General features: G+C 40.5%; 1 protein-coding gene across 1 annotated transcript; it reads right to left on the reverse strand.

Annotated features, from left to right (window-relative positions):
• Nucleotides 1–455: 455 nt before the first annotated feature.
• chst1 (carbohydrate (keratan sulfate Gal-6) sulfotransferase 1) lies at nt 456–11,797 on the reverse strand. The gene is made up of 6 exons (XM_084734547.1): nt 11,491–11,797; nt 6,193–6,578; nt 5,464–5,677; nt 5,092–5,318; nt 3,430–3,647; nt 456–2,657 (listed from the first exon to the last, which is right to left on the reverse strand). Exons 2-6 carry the CDS (start codon nt 6,538–6,540, stop codon nt 2,321–2,323), a joined length of 1,344 nt encoding a protein of 447 aa, XP_084590673.1. The 5' UTR covers nt 6,541–6,578; nt 11,491–11,797; the 3' UTR covers nt 456–2,320.
• Nucleotides 11,798–13,937: the final 2,140 nt, after the last annotated feature.

Genomic DNA, 13,937 nt, shown 5'->3' on the forward strand with positions numbered 1-13,937 from the left:
AGACTGATCTGTAATCAGGGAAAACCAAACAAGTTTAATTCAACAATTTAAAACTATTAAAAATAACAGTGTATTGCAAACCATCTTATATTAATGTCCTTTCAACAATGAAATAATAATCAAAGAGAAAAAAAATGCATTTTTGCCTGTGGGGTCAGTTGTGCCAGTTTATTGAGTCCACAGCAGCGTGCCAGCGGAGTCGAGCAGGGCAGCAGATACCAGGATGAACCCAAAAGCAGGCGTGGAGACAAAGCTGGCGCAGTTCAAATTCAGTGTACAAAATCAAAGTAGCAAAAGGCTCATGGGGTGGTCAGGCAGGCAAGGATGAAAACCAGGAAAGCAATTTATTGAAGGTAAACCCGAGAAAAATCTGAAGTCTGCACAACAGGTTGAGTCCTAGAAACAAAGTAGAAATCCAAAAACACACACGGAGAACGCGAGGAAAAAAGCTGGACTCAACAAAACAAGGACAGGCCATGGCACTATGACAAAGGAACATGCAGACTGATAAGTGGGAGGATAAGGAGACACAGGTGAAACTAATTGGGGTGTGGCCGATTTGGCTGCGTTCCAGTCATTATCTACTCACCTTCATGCAGATTGAGGGTCTGGTTTAGTTTTTTAGTCCATAAAACACTGCTCGAGTTTCACAGAAAGACAGTGTTGCAAAATCTCCCAAACAATGGAAGTGAATGGTGACCAGTTTTCAAATGTAAGAAAACAAGTAAATAAAAACATAAAATGCCTCCATACTGTTCGTCTGGTGTAATCCAAGTCTCCTAAAGACCCAACATGCCAAATTGATTCACAAAAATGTTATTTACACCATGTTTTTAGCCTGAATCTTCACTGTAGATCCTTAACTTGGAGCCACGTTCACATGCACACTGTCTGAACTGGGTGTGTGTGGTGTGACGGTGTGCAAACAGCATGTCAGGACTTTAGGAGACTTGGATTACACCAGACGAGCAGTATGGAGGCATTTTATGTTTTTTTTCAGTTGTTTTAACATATATAATCAATATTACATAATAGTCTGTCAATAATCTGCATATTAATCTCTTTTGGAATGAACCATATATCTTGTAAATAAATTATAACATTATATAACATTTATTCACAACTTACACTGCCTAAATTTTGACAGAATAAGTTTTGTACTGTGTCAGTTTTGTTGTTGTTCGTTCTGTTTTATTCAATATTTTGTTTCAGTCATGTCAGATTTCCATAGTTGTAGCGACTGGTATCCAGGTGTTTTATGTTATCAGGCTGGCGACTGGAGGGATGATGTCTGTGTGTGATGTTGCGCTGTGTTCTGAATGGAGGAATTCTGTCAAGGGAAGTTCCCTTAACTGATATTCCCTGAGTAGGAAGCAGAGAGTGCACTGTGAATCAGAACACAGCCAATCATAATTAGAGGGAAAGCACACAGGGGCAGGAAGTAATGAAAAAGAAACGAGAGGGGACGAAAGCACTTCAAAATAAAACAGGAAAATGTGACTGGACAGGGAGACTGACACCGCAGATGTGACACACCAATTTCTTTGTGCTACCTAAAAAAAAACAAAAAAAAAACTAAAAAATAAATCTTATCTTAATGAATTCTGACTTGTGTAATACCCAGGAAGTTTCTCGATATAATAAGATGTGTAGTTACAGTGACAAAAGTTGCTTGTTATGACAGAATCATTTCTCATGTAGCCTACTATTAACAACACATTTCTTATTATAATGACACACTGAGAAAATATTGGCACATCATAAAGTCCATGTGGTGAAACATGGTTCTGTTATAACTGATCGAGTTAAGAGTGTAAATCTACAGACTGGAGCTTAAAATGATGACATTTGATTTAATCATAGTGTCCCTTTAAATGATCAACTTGTACTGCAGTTATGTACTGTAATGTGGCTTCAATATGTCAAATGGTATGTCAGAGGAAAAGGGCTGGAACTGAGGTAGATAGATAGATAGATAGATAGATAGATAGATAGATAGATAGATAGATAGATAGATAGATAGATAGATAGATAGATAGATGAATAGATAGATAGATAGATCAGTAGATAGATAGATAGATAGATAGATAGATAGATAGATAGATAGATAGATAGATAGATAGATAGATAGATAGATAGATAGAGGAGATTATTTCAGATTGTTGTATGATGAATTGACACAGCTCTTGAACACGAAGTGAGGATGCAGATCAGTCGGTCAGACAGCATTTACTATAATCTCTGCTTCATAAACTACAGTGCTGTCTTCTTCTGCTGGTTTTCTTAAACCCACACTGAATATATGTACATCATCAGTTGTTTAAAGAAATGGGTGGAACGTCCTGTCCTCCACCAAAGAGTGCGAGAGGTTTCTCAGTTCTCTGGGGTGGAACACTGTCTTGTATCCAAGGAGATCAAGGAGTGGTTGACACGCAGTCTGAGTGTAAACCACCATGTCGAAGGACAGCTTCACCCTCCAGTTCTCCGCGTTTGCGGCAGAGTCTCGAACCGTGGTGAACTTCTGTCGGGACGACAGATCACTGCTGCCCCGGGTGTTGTTGATGATCCATTCCTCCACACTACGGTCCAAAACCAGGCCGAGGAAGCTGTAGAGCTCCCTGGTCTTCTGGAGGGGAAACCGGGCCAAGTCCTCATACCTGTCCAAGGAACAGGGACAAGAGACAGAAGCACTGGATAAAAAAAGGCTGTGACCAATACTTAAATGACTCAAGTTTAGGCAACTACAACTACATGGTGAAGGTAAACAGAAAAAAACAACTCTGACAAACAAAGTCATCCTGTGTTCACTTTTGCTGCTTACAAAAGGCATTTCTCATGATTGCAAGAAGTTGCTTGTGATGAAAATGTAAACTTAGGTAATTTTAAGCCTGGAAACCAGACAAATCTGCTGAGCTCATGTTTTCATTTGCTTTGGCAGATGTGTCTGCCCCTTGCTTCCATTCAGACAGAATTCCACCAGCCTTGGATCCAGTCAGGCCAGTCACGACTGTTTATTTAATATAAGGCAGGTTCTGCAGAGACAGAGGAGTGACCACAAGTTCAGATTTGAAAAGTCACATGTCACATGTTTTGTTGCTTTGACTGGTTGTAGGTCTGTTCAGCTGCATCTATTCAGCAAGTCCTTCCAGTGCAACTCCCATCAACTGTCAAACTAGGCAGTGCTGATCAAGTTGACCAAGATTCTGTTACTGCAGAACTGTTATTGCCTGTGCCTATGAGATGAAGACACACCTGGGGTCTATCCATTTAAATAACGCTCCTGGGAAATCCAAAAGGAACTGAAAGCTGGCAATACTAGTTAATAAGAAAGGAACATTATCTTCTAAATATAGTCAGAAAATAGCAGTGACAATAGTACAGAATAGTCTCTGAACACTGTTCCACAAATACTACCCCTGTCTTCCTCACCTGAGCAGAATGTACCGCCCTTTGAGCCAGGCAGGTCTGGCCAGGCCTGTGGACACAGACCTGAGGAAGTCCTCGCACACTGTGTTGATCTGTCCCAGGTCCAGGTTGTGTGGTCGACGTCCCGTCGCTCTCCACAGACGCCACAAACGGTAAGTGTCTCTGAATGTCTCAATACGAGATGCCAGGATGCCACGTGGATCTCGAACAAGCTGGATCACCTGATGATGATGATGAAACATCAGGAATACACTGTGCTTCCAATGTCAGCTCCCATCTACCATTGCTACCACCAGTGATAGCAATGGTAGAGGAAATATTAATAGTGATAGCAGCAGTATGCAGTAGTACAGCATGGGAAGAGCAAAATCCAGTTTATAACCTAGGACCTGAGGTACAAAGTTCATTCATTTATCATTTTACAACACAGGTTTGTATAACAAAGTGTAATTTGTAGTGCTTTTATGATACTCACAAAAATAAAAAATAATTAAAGTGGATCAATATATAATAAGTCATAACAATAAACTATTTTCTGTTGGAATGCTGAGTTTTAGTAGTAGATTTCCTCAGAGCAGCTTCTGAGTAAAGCAACTCCTCTGCAGTCTGATGGTACAGCCAGACAGCAGCAGGGTGAACAGGCTGTGGCTGGGTTGGGTATTGTCTTTTAGTTTCCACAACTCCTTGATATCACTGATGTTCAATAGATGGATACCCTTGATGCTCTGGGCCATGCCAGTCTGTTATATTTCCAGTCAAAATGCTATCTCTTGTTCTTCTGAGGAACGTGTCAAGAAAATTTTGCCTTCTTAAAGTGTAGGTTTGTGCAGATAACATCCTCAGTGGATCTGGTGGCTCTGAATATAAACTGGTGAAGGTCCAAGCTAGCCGGCATGTTACCTTTGATGTGTTAGTGATAAACACCACAGGGCAGATAGTCATTTGTACTAGATTCAGGTGAAGTAGACTTTACAGTTGACGCTTTTTTGAAGAGATCAAAATGTGGCCTAACACATGATGGGGGTCCTCTTGCTTTTGTAGCTTGTGATGTTCTGGATCACTTGCCACATATCTTTGGTGTTGTTGGTGTTGAGGTCTTTCTGCTAAGGTCTCCACTTTGCTTCTTTGATGCTAGCTTTCAGTCTTTCTCTGGCAGTGCTGTATGCTTCCTCCTGTTCATGATTCCATCTGGTTGTCTACGCAAATGTTGGTTGAATTCAATTTAAAATGTTTTCGTAAATGGCTGATATGAAGTCTGTTTAACAAGGCTACTAGCACATCACTGCCACTGTCCTGTGAGGCTGAGTTGGGTATATTATGTGGCCATGTGTCTGAACATGTGTTTGGTGTATCTCTGAGAGACTGCGGGCGTTGTCACCACATGTTTAATCAATACCAATTTAGAACCACATTGATCGGTCATCTAACCTTCTATCATCCAGTCTACCATCCACTCAGTTAGCGAAGAGCTGTTACAACCAGCCTGGCTGAGTAGTGCCACACTGACCGGTCAATACAATACAAAAATGTTTTTCCACTGCTAAAAATAAAAGGTACAGTTTTGAGAAAACACCAAACAGTGTTCCAGTTTCGGTCCTCATTTTTATAACTAAAGTCAAAGTCACAAGTCTCATTAAAAATAATAAATTATAATCATTTCTCTACCTTCAGGTTGAGTCTTGGGTCCTCAATCAGTGCTCTGAGGTCGCTGATGTGGGGGATCCGAACCGTCTTGATGGCTGCGTGGCGCTTTGCTCTACAGGCATTGGCAGCTAGCGACACATTGAGAGGGCCACACCTCCTTACACACTCCCCCTCATCAGCCAGCACCAGGCTCTGCCCCTCTCGGCCCAGAGGGGCCTCACATACAGGTGGAGAACACAACGACCGGCCTATAGACAAGACACATCCAAAATAAGAAACTGTAACATAACAAAAATAAAAACAGCTACATACATAAAACATAACTGCAGTATCAATATCCTTATGTGAATGAAAGCAGGACAAGTGGACAAAGTGCTGACATGTGTCCCTTACTAGCTCCTCGTCTGAACAACTTGTCAGTGGAATGGTTAGCGGGACGGGGTCGGATGTAGCTCTCCAGACTGTTGAGGTGACAGTGGTACAGGGACCTCAGCAGGTCCCTGGCTGCTCCCAGCATCACCCTCCTTTCTGCCAGGTTCCGACTCTGTGCCAGCCGGGGAAGCAGCGCCAACTGGACATGGTACAGAGGCTCAAACAGGTAGAAGACCTGGAAAATAATATCAAAGAAAATATATCAAAGTTACTCTACTCAACAAAGGTACTCTTACACATATATAAACTGTGTAACAGAGTTAATAAAAGTTTGATTCCTCTTTGGACAAAAAATCATATTTCAGTGGGTGTGTTACGTGTCTTACTGATAAAATGCCTCAGTGGTTGCTGAGGTGGTTAAACAGTGTGAGTGTTTTTGCAAGCAATGCTCCAACCTTCAAAGCCTCCAAAATACTGACCACGCACTCTGCAGTTCAGATTCTGCTAAACCTAACTGAATATTAATGCAGAATCTAAAGATGGAGGAAGCTCTGAACTTGAAGAATATCAAAACCAAAGTAGAACTGGTATAACATTTGTCGGGAACCAGCCTGTGATCTAGATAGTTACCTATTTTACTAAATGAAAAATGTAAAAGTGAAAGTATCTAAAAGTAGGTGATTGTTGGAGGGGTGGCTGAACAGTAATTTGATATGAAACTGGTCAAATAAATCCATATTCCATTCTAACCTCTGGATGCTGGTTGAACAGCTGGCCCACAAACGAGGATCCGCTCCGTGTGGTGGCCAGGATGAGGATGTGGGTTCTCTTGCTGGCATTATAGGGGGGGAGGGAGACAGAGGGGGAAGAGGGGGTGTTGGAGAGGATCTCATCACAGCCTTGGTCCGAAGCTTCGAGTGTCTCCCGGCCCACTCGTGTCAGATCTCTGAGGCTGCAGTTGACAGCGTGGCCCGTGGGCGCCAGGCCCACCGAGCACAGCAGGCTCAGAGGCTTGGTGGAGAAGGTGCGGATGGCCGTGTACTGGATGGCTATGGAGGCTAAGGCTAGCAGCACCATGGACTTCCAAGAACACTGCATGATGGCTGGACAGATGCATCAGGAAGCCACAGCACGGTCTGCCACACAGGGGGTCAAAGAGAGAAAGACACAAGGTGGACAGGAGACAAAGAGATATTACAACTATTGGCTTTAGTTTTCTTTCCTGTTTTGCTTCATTCTTACTGCGCTTGTCAGTTTTTTTCCAGTTTACAGCAGCAGTAGGCAGCTGTTTTCAGTGAAAAAGCTATGATAAACCAACTGTACAGTACCAGCAGCAATATCAGGGGGTACACTCTGAGGGGAGGGGGAGGCGGTGTCATTGGTGCATCGGTTGGTGGGGTTTATGTAATGCTGGGGGACCATGGCTCTGCCACATCACCGAGCCATGTTTCAGGTCCGCCCAAAAAATCCTGAATGCAATCTGTGAACAATAGTCTAATGGCTGGTTCACACTACATGCTTGAGCAGCACGTGTGTGTGACATTACCTGTTGGATTTTATTTCGGCAACCATATGGGCAGCTTAAAGTGTCCACTCATCCTGCATGAGCAGAGCTGCTCACATGCATGTCAGACATGGCTGCAACCACACTTCAGCTTGATATTTCTGTGTGATATGCTCGGTTCCCTGCAGAGATGCACAGTAGAAATCTGTTGACAGTCATATCGACATTATATCAGCAGCTGGACACCTCTGATTACAGTTGTTTCAGTGTCTGCATCTGTAAAATATGTCACAGACATGGAGAAAATCAGGTGCAGGGCAGTGTTTTTCTTTATCGTTCTCTGTCTCTCTGTCTCCCTCCTTCCATCTTCCTCTGTCTGAACGGGGAGAAGATCACTGATTCCCTTGTGTTTACAGTTTTTTCCTCTCTTTAAATCTCTTCTGCAAACTCTATGTAGAAAGATAGGGCTTTCAGCAGTCGCCCCACAGCCTGTGTGGACACCAGAGGCGTGCCAGATGCAGCAATTCATCAAGGTACCTGTCACACACAGATACATGCATGTAGTGTCATCTGTAACTCCACTATTCAGTACTGTTTTCACCAATTATTATCTAACATGCATAATGTGTTTAGAAGAAAAACTCCCTTCTCCTTTACTTTGAAGTACAGCATTGCTTGTAGACAGCTCATGGTGACTTCTTGTCCTATTTCCTTTACTCCCTCGTCCCCTTAATGTTATGTTTTTGTTTTATGCTTAGAAAATAAAAAAGACTAAATATGAGCAGCAGTGACTAAAGGCATATTCACATTATGTTGGAAAAACAGCTTTTGCTTGTCTTTGATCCATTATTATGTATGTGGTGTGTTCAGTGCAGATTCACTTTGTGCCAGGCAGAACCAGGGTTCACCCAAAGTTCAGCTTCGTAGAGATCAACGACCTTTCTGGACACAGACGGTCACTGTTGACCACTGCATGAACCAAATGTCAGATGAAAAACTAGTTACTTGTGAATTTCCTGATCATCGGGATAGAAAATCAGTTGGTTTGTCTGCAATTTCAATTTGATTCAAAATGCCTATATTTTGCATGAAAAACCTGCAAATATTATCTTATGATAATATTTGAGGGAGAATGCCATCCCACTTGTTCACATGCCATCCCCATCTCCATCCCCTAGAAGCAGAGGGAGTGCAGGGCAGACAGGCTGTTTAGTTGAATATGTCAATCTCATCTGTCTGACTCAATGATCCTTTGAGCTTCGTGACAGAATCTATGGCCTCGACCATGGCTCTGAAATATCATCATAAGGCAGGAGATTTTTAACCATGCATCAGCCTTTGCATAATTCACATTAGTTTCTGAAGATGTGCACAATAAGGATTAATATTTTTCCAGAAAATAAGACTTTTTCTATCCTGGGAAAAGAAGCCACTTTTACTGGGAATCCCACGAAATAAACTTTTTTTTAAAGGCATAACTTCAGCTAAGCCCTGGCTATTTCAGGTAACAATAAATGCAACAAGAAGAATTGCCCATATATGTGTTCCTAACCTGACTTTTTTGTGTGTTATTTTGATCATTATGAAGGATAAAGAACCCAACTTATGTCCATCAACATTAGAATTATTATAAGCTTCACATCCAGCTTTAACTTCTCTGCCGCTCGACTGCGCCTGCCAGGATTATGAAATGCCAAGTCTATTGTCTGTGATTTGTCTTCTGAGAAGAACAACCTCATGATAGTGATATTTTACAAATCTTCATTATATAAACTAATGAAATTCATTAAAGCAGGTCATTTGCCATTCTATTAAAGTATTCTACGGCTGCTCTGCTGGTGTGAGCCGAGGCTGCGAGTGTGAGCTACCTGCAACAGATGAATTCAGTGAGCCAACTGTATTAACTACGCTATTGGTGCAATCACAAGAGGTCAGCCTGCAAATGTGTTACCACACTACCTACAATACAGGCGCAATCCCACAAGGTCAGCTTCAGAGCATGCATGTACTTTTTAGTCATAGCGCTTTGTGTTAATTAATAATGTGTTAGATCCATGGCATTGTCCATGGTACTGAAACAGCAGATGGGTTTGTAAATGCACCTTTCTCTCAGTCTCTCCCTACATGTCAGTTTCATCTTATATTTTTGTTAAAATGTGATCATTTCAAAATTGCAGTATGATATTGCTGTATTTTACATCTGACAACACTGGATTATCATTTGCTCAAAAGTGTCCAGCTATTTTGGGAAATTTCTCAGCCCTTTGGGTGATGTGGCCCACAAGGCCCTCATGGAAACTTTAAAAAAAAAACATTAAAAATCTAGCAAAGAGAGTCAGTAGAATTTTGCTTACCATTAAACCATTATTGTACACCTTTATTTTGAAAGGGGTCAGTGCTGTGTTCATTAGTAATGATAATGAATTGTATCTTTTATATTAAACTGTAACTTTATTCACTCAGTGCTGTACATACATGTTGTTTATCTTGTTCTTCCTTCTACTGTTTCTGCTACAATCATTGCAACCTGTCTGCAGCCTGCATGGTTCACTGTAAAACATCAGGTTGTGGACATTACCAATAAAGTATTAGCCCACAATTCATCACATGGCAATTCAGAACCAACAGTATAGTGCCCTATATAGAACACTTTTGACCATTCCATTATTAGAGATTTGTCCATTATTAGGACCTTATATCATTTGTGTCTGACCCACGGCAGCCTGATCAATTCCTCATGTGCCCCTAGCAATGATGTGAATGCAGACACATAATTAAAAGCAAATATATTTCCGTGCCTCTTGTGCTTATTTCTCTCAGTCCCTCCCTTCATGTCAGTTTCATCTTATATATACAATATTCTCCAAGCTATACCCTATACATGCTCAATTCTGCACTGCATTGTAGCCTATTAACTCTATATTAGTGTCCAAGTTGGGGGAGTAATTACATGTAATGGAATTACATAATCTGGATACAAAACAAGGTAATTGTATTTCATTACAGTTACAGGAAAAAAGACAGTTACATTTAGTAAAAATGTACTTATCATGTTTTGTATAATTTTAAAATCGGTGGAAATTTCACTGTTCACACATGTGAAACTTCACTAAGCCCCGCCTTCCTTAGTTACTGTTGCTATGCCTGTCAAGCTTTCCATTTTTAAGCTGCCCACATGCTATTTACAGTGATAACAGTGACACACACTGATGAAGGCGAGGTGGCCGAAAATGTGTGATTTTGTCGGCTGAAATGACGACTCTCACTAGCAGTTTTCATAAGTGTAGCTGGCTAGTGTGAGCTAATGCTAATTAGCTTCTCAAGTCAGCTGAGACATCCCTCTGCAGACTTTTTAATGTTTCCATCTGACACATTTTAAAACGAGAACCTTGTGAGAGTGTATTAAACATATACAATTACGTAACAGCTGCGTTGCTAAAGCTAGCTCTCATTCTAGCAAACATTAGGTGGACGGTGCAGTCCGAAATGTATATGTATATGATAGATGACAGAAATACATTCATTATCATGGGAAAAGGAAGCGCAGGGATCAGATCAGTCTGGCTGGTGATGGTCTCAAAGTCCACCAGCCAGACTGGGTGCAATATCTTTGCTCTTTCCCAGGTTATTTCTGTATGTATGATCATTTTTGTCAAAATATGATCATTTCAAAGTCGCAGCATGATATTGCTGTATTTTACATCTGGTGACACTGGGTTATCATTTGCTCAAAAGTGTCCAGCTGTTTTGGGAAATTTCTCAGCCTTTTCAAAAATGAAACTGGAAATCTGTGAGCCTTTTTTCAAGATTTACATTTTTATATTTCAGCTGTGTCTCAAATCACTGTTCACTCACTCATTAATCCATACAAAAGGACTCAATTATTTGCTCTGTATAGCAAGTTGATTTTTGGGACATTTTTTAATAATAATTTGGTGCCTTTACTAACAAGTGTTGCATGACTGCAACTACAAACTATGGCCTATAATAAATAAATAAATTGCCTATCTATCTATCTATCTATCTATCTATCTATCTATCTATCGTGATATTATGTTTAATTTTATTTATATGTTATTATCTTTATTTTATTTAAAAAAAAAAGTCGGCAACTGACTGCTGGATTGTTTTTGTTTTGCAGTTGTACTAACATAATTCAAACATCCACTACCATAAGATGCCATACACATGAGATTTATTATTTAATAAATGCTATTTTTTTCAAGTCATATGTTTTCTTTGTTGTTTAATATCGTGATAAATATCATATTATTATTGTGGACTTTTTATTGTGGCATTATTGTAAAGCTTTTGGTATCTATCTATCTATCTATCTATCTATCTATCTATCTATAATCCAATGGCAACCCTACATATTAGCACAACAACGCAGAGCTGACAGTGTCATCAGTGGATCAGAGAGATTCTCTCCTCACGATGCACCCTGGCAGACCGGAGCTCGGTCCCAGTCCCGTCAGGCCCGCATCATCCCCGACCACCGGAGACACCGACACCTCCCGGGGCCTGACGGTCCGTGTATTTACCTCTCGTGTGTGTCTGTGCCGTCAGCAGGCGGCGGCGGGCCGGCTGTGGTGGAGACATGATGATGCTGCTGATGATGATGATGCTGCGAGGCTCCACCGCTGCTGAGGAAAACACCAGTCTGCTGCGTCTGTCTGCGCTCCACACGGACAGGATGAGGACATGACGCTGCGGACAGACAGGAGACAGACAGTCCAGATCCTTATGTGACCTAAACGAAGGTTTCAGAGGCCCTGACGAGCGACACACATCACGTCCACATCAACAGGCTGCTGGCTGCAGAAACGTGACAGAGGTGTGAACGGTGCAGGTCTGTGTACCGCTGCTCTATATCTGTCTGCAGCTACATCATCATCCCTCCCTCCCTCTGCTCCCCCCTCTCTGCCCGCCCACCATCCCTGTGAGTACACTGACAGCTCGGCTCTCACATGCTGCAGTTATCCTCGTTTTGGTTTAGTTTTGGTTTAGTCTCTATTCAGCTGAATCTAATCTCACGCTTCAGCATCTCAACAGTCACAATTAGTCACAAATATATTCCGATGTGGTATAAAGTCCCCATGTTCACATTTAGATCAAATAAAATAATCCTTTATTAATCCAACAACGATGGGTTACAATAACAAAGAGGGCAGCAACACAGAGAGGGCCATCAATAAAAAATTACAAATAATAAATAAGTAAACAAGCAATACGATGACATGAAAAGAATAAGAAGAAAATAAACAATGGGAAATATGAACAACAGAAAGAATATAAACGAGGAAATATAAACAACAGGAACAATATAAACAAAAGGAAATACAGCCTAAACAATAGGAACAGTTTCACAGTCTGCAACCTTTACGATAAAAAGAGCCTTTTTGGACAAAAAAAAAAAAAATCTGTCTGGTGTCTGGAGATGCATCTGTTGTTGTTGTTTTTTTATTTGGCATCAATAGCCAGATTATGGAGACTCAAACCACCGTCAACATTTCGAGAAAAGGGCACTGAGCCATAGACATAGGCTATGATGGTATGATGCGCATTTAGTTTACAAATTATTAAAGCTTTTTCAAAAAGAATTCAGGATACATATTTTCACACTTGGCAAAGGTGAGAATTTTTCATTTTTTAGCCATCATTCCCTTACACTTGAATGGCTATAATGTTTTTAAATAAAACTTTTGGGGTGTCTAAAACCCAAAGAATTTAGGTCATCTAAAGAAGAAAAGTAAAGCATCTCAACAAAAGATTAGTAATTGGTAAAACTATCAAAACTCAAGAGTTTGAGTTGGGCTAACAACTCAGAAATCTATTGCAGTATGTTGACTTGAAATTTTGAGTTGTCTCAGCTTTTTCATAGATCTACAACGAGGAGAAATAAAAATGAAAATGTTAAAAAAATAGTCATAATTAATTTCATATACATTTTTGCCAAAGTCACAGGGAGCCACTGAAGAGGGGCTTCAGTGCTGCATGTGGCTCCAGAGCCGCAGGTTACAAACTCCTGGTCTAACTTCCATAATTCAGTATGAAAATCATTCTCAGTCTTTTAAGATGTATATTTTCCAGCACATATAAAGTCTTTAGAAGAAAAACTCCCTTGTTCCTTTACAAGGCCTTTAAGTTAGAAAGTAAGATGAAGAAGATAAAGCTCTGGTTGCACACACTGGTACAGTAGGTGGCGGTATACCAGTGGACCTATACATGTTGGTTTGCAATCTGCCATTAAAATCAGAAGAAGACAAAGAAAAAGAAGATTCCCTTAAATAATTTAAAAATGTATCTTCAAGCTATCAATAAGATATTCTCAATGAAATATTACTCATGTCACATAAAATTGTTAGATGTGGAACAGATGATCAGTTTTTGTGGATACCAGCACATGTGAGTAAAAGAGGAAACGAAACAGTGGATCAACTCGCAAAAAACAGATTCAAAGCAAGTTGTAAAGAACTGTCAGTACCAATCAGTACAGCAGAAATAAGATCATTCATTAGACAAGAAACAGACACAAAGACACAAAGGCAGAAGTTATGGGACAACAATAGAAATGGAAGACATCTGCACCAGATCATATCAGGGTCATATCAGATTAAATTTTACTCTACAGCTCATTAGAAAACGTCACTGGGAACTGTGATGTGTGTCATCAACCAGAGACAACTGACCATGTATGTTTTATTTGCCCAACATATGACAGAGAAAGACTCATATTAAAATCTATTCTGGGGGTAAAAAGGGATTACAAACATGGACTTCACAAGAAACACTAGAAACGATGTTCTTAAAGATCTTCACCTTTTCAAAGCAGTTATTCCCAAAGACTGGGTCGGGACCCACAGGTGGGACACAGGAGATTTTATTTGGGTCACAGAGTAAATAAAAGGCTATGGAGGAAATTCCACAAATTTAAGATTTATATCTACAGTACACCTTTTCTAAAGCATTTAAAATATCTATATTGTTT

This window comes from Lutjanus erythropterus, chromosome 13 (genome assembly GCF_056507025.1).
Source record: "Lutjanus erythropterus isolate fLutEry1 chromosome 13, fLutEry1.hap2, whole genome shotgun sequence".
NCBI classification, from domain to species: Eukaryota; Metazoa; Chordata; class Actinopteri; order Lutjaniformes; family Lutjanidae; genus Lutjanus; species Lutjanus erythropterus.

What these genes read in the sequence shown, in the direction of transcription:
- chst1 (XM_084734547.1), bottom strand. Translation starts at nt 6,540, where the DNA reads ATGCAGTGTTCTTGGAAGTCCATGGTGCTGCTAGCCTTAGCCTCCATA. An exon ending in TGTTCAACCAGCATCCAGAG is followed by an intron (nt 5,678 to 6,192) that starts GTTAGAATGGAA and finishes ATTATTTTCCAG; the next exon opens with GTCTTCTACCTGTTTGAGCC. An exon ending in GTTGTTCAGACGAGGAGCTA is followed by an intron (nt 5,319 to 5,463) that starts GTAAGGGACACA and finishes TCTTGTCTATAG; the next exon opens with GCCGGTCGTTGTGTTCTCCA.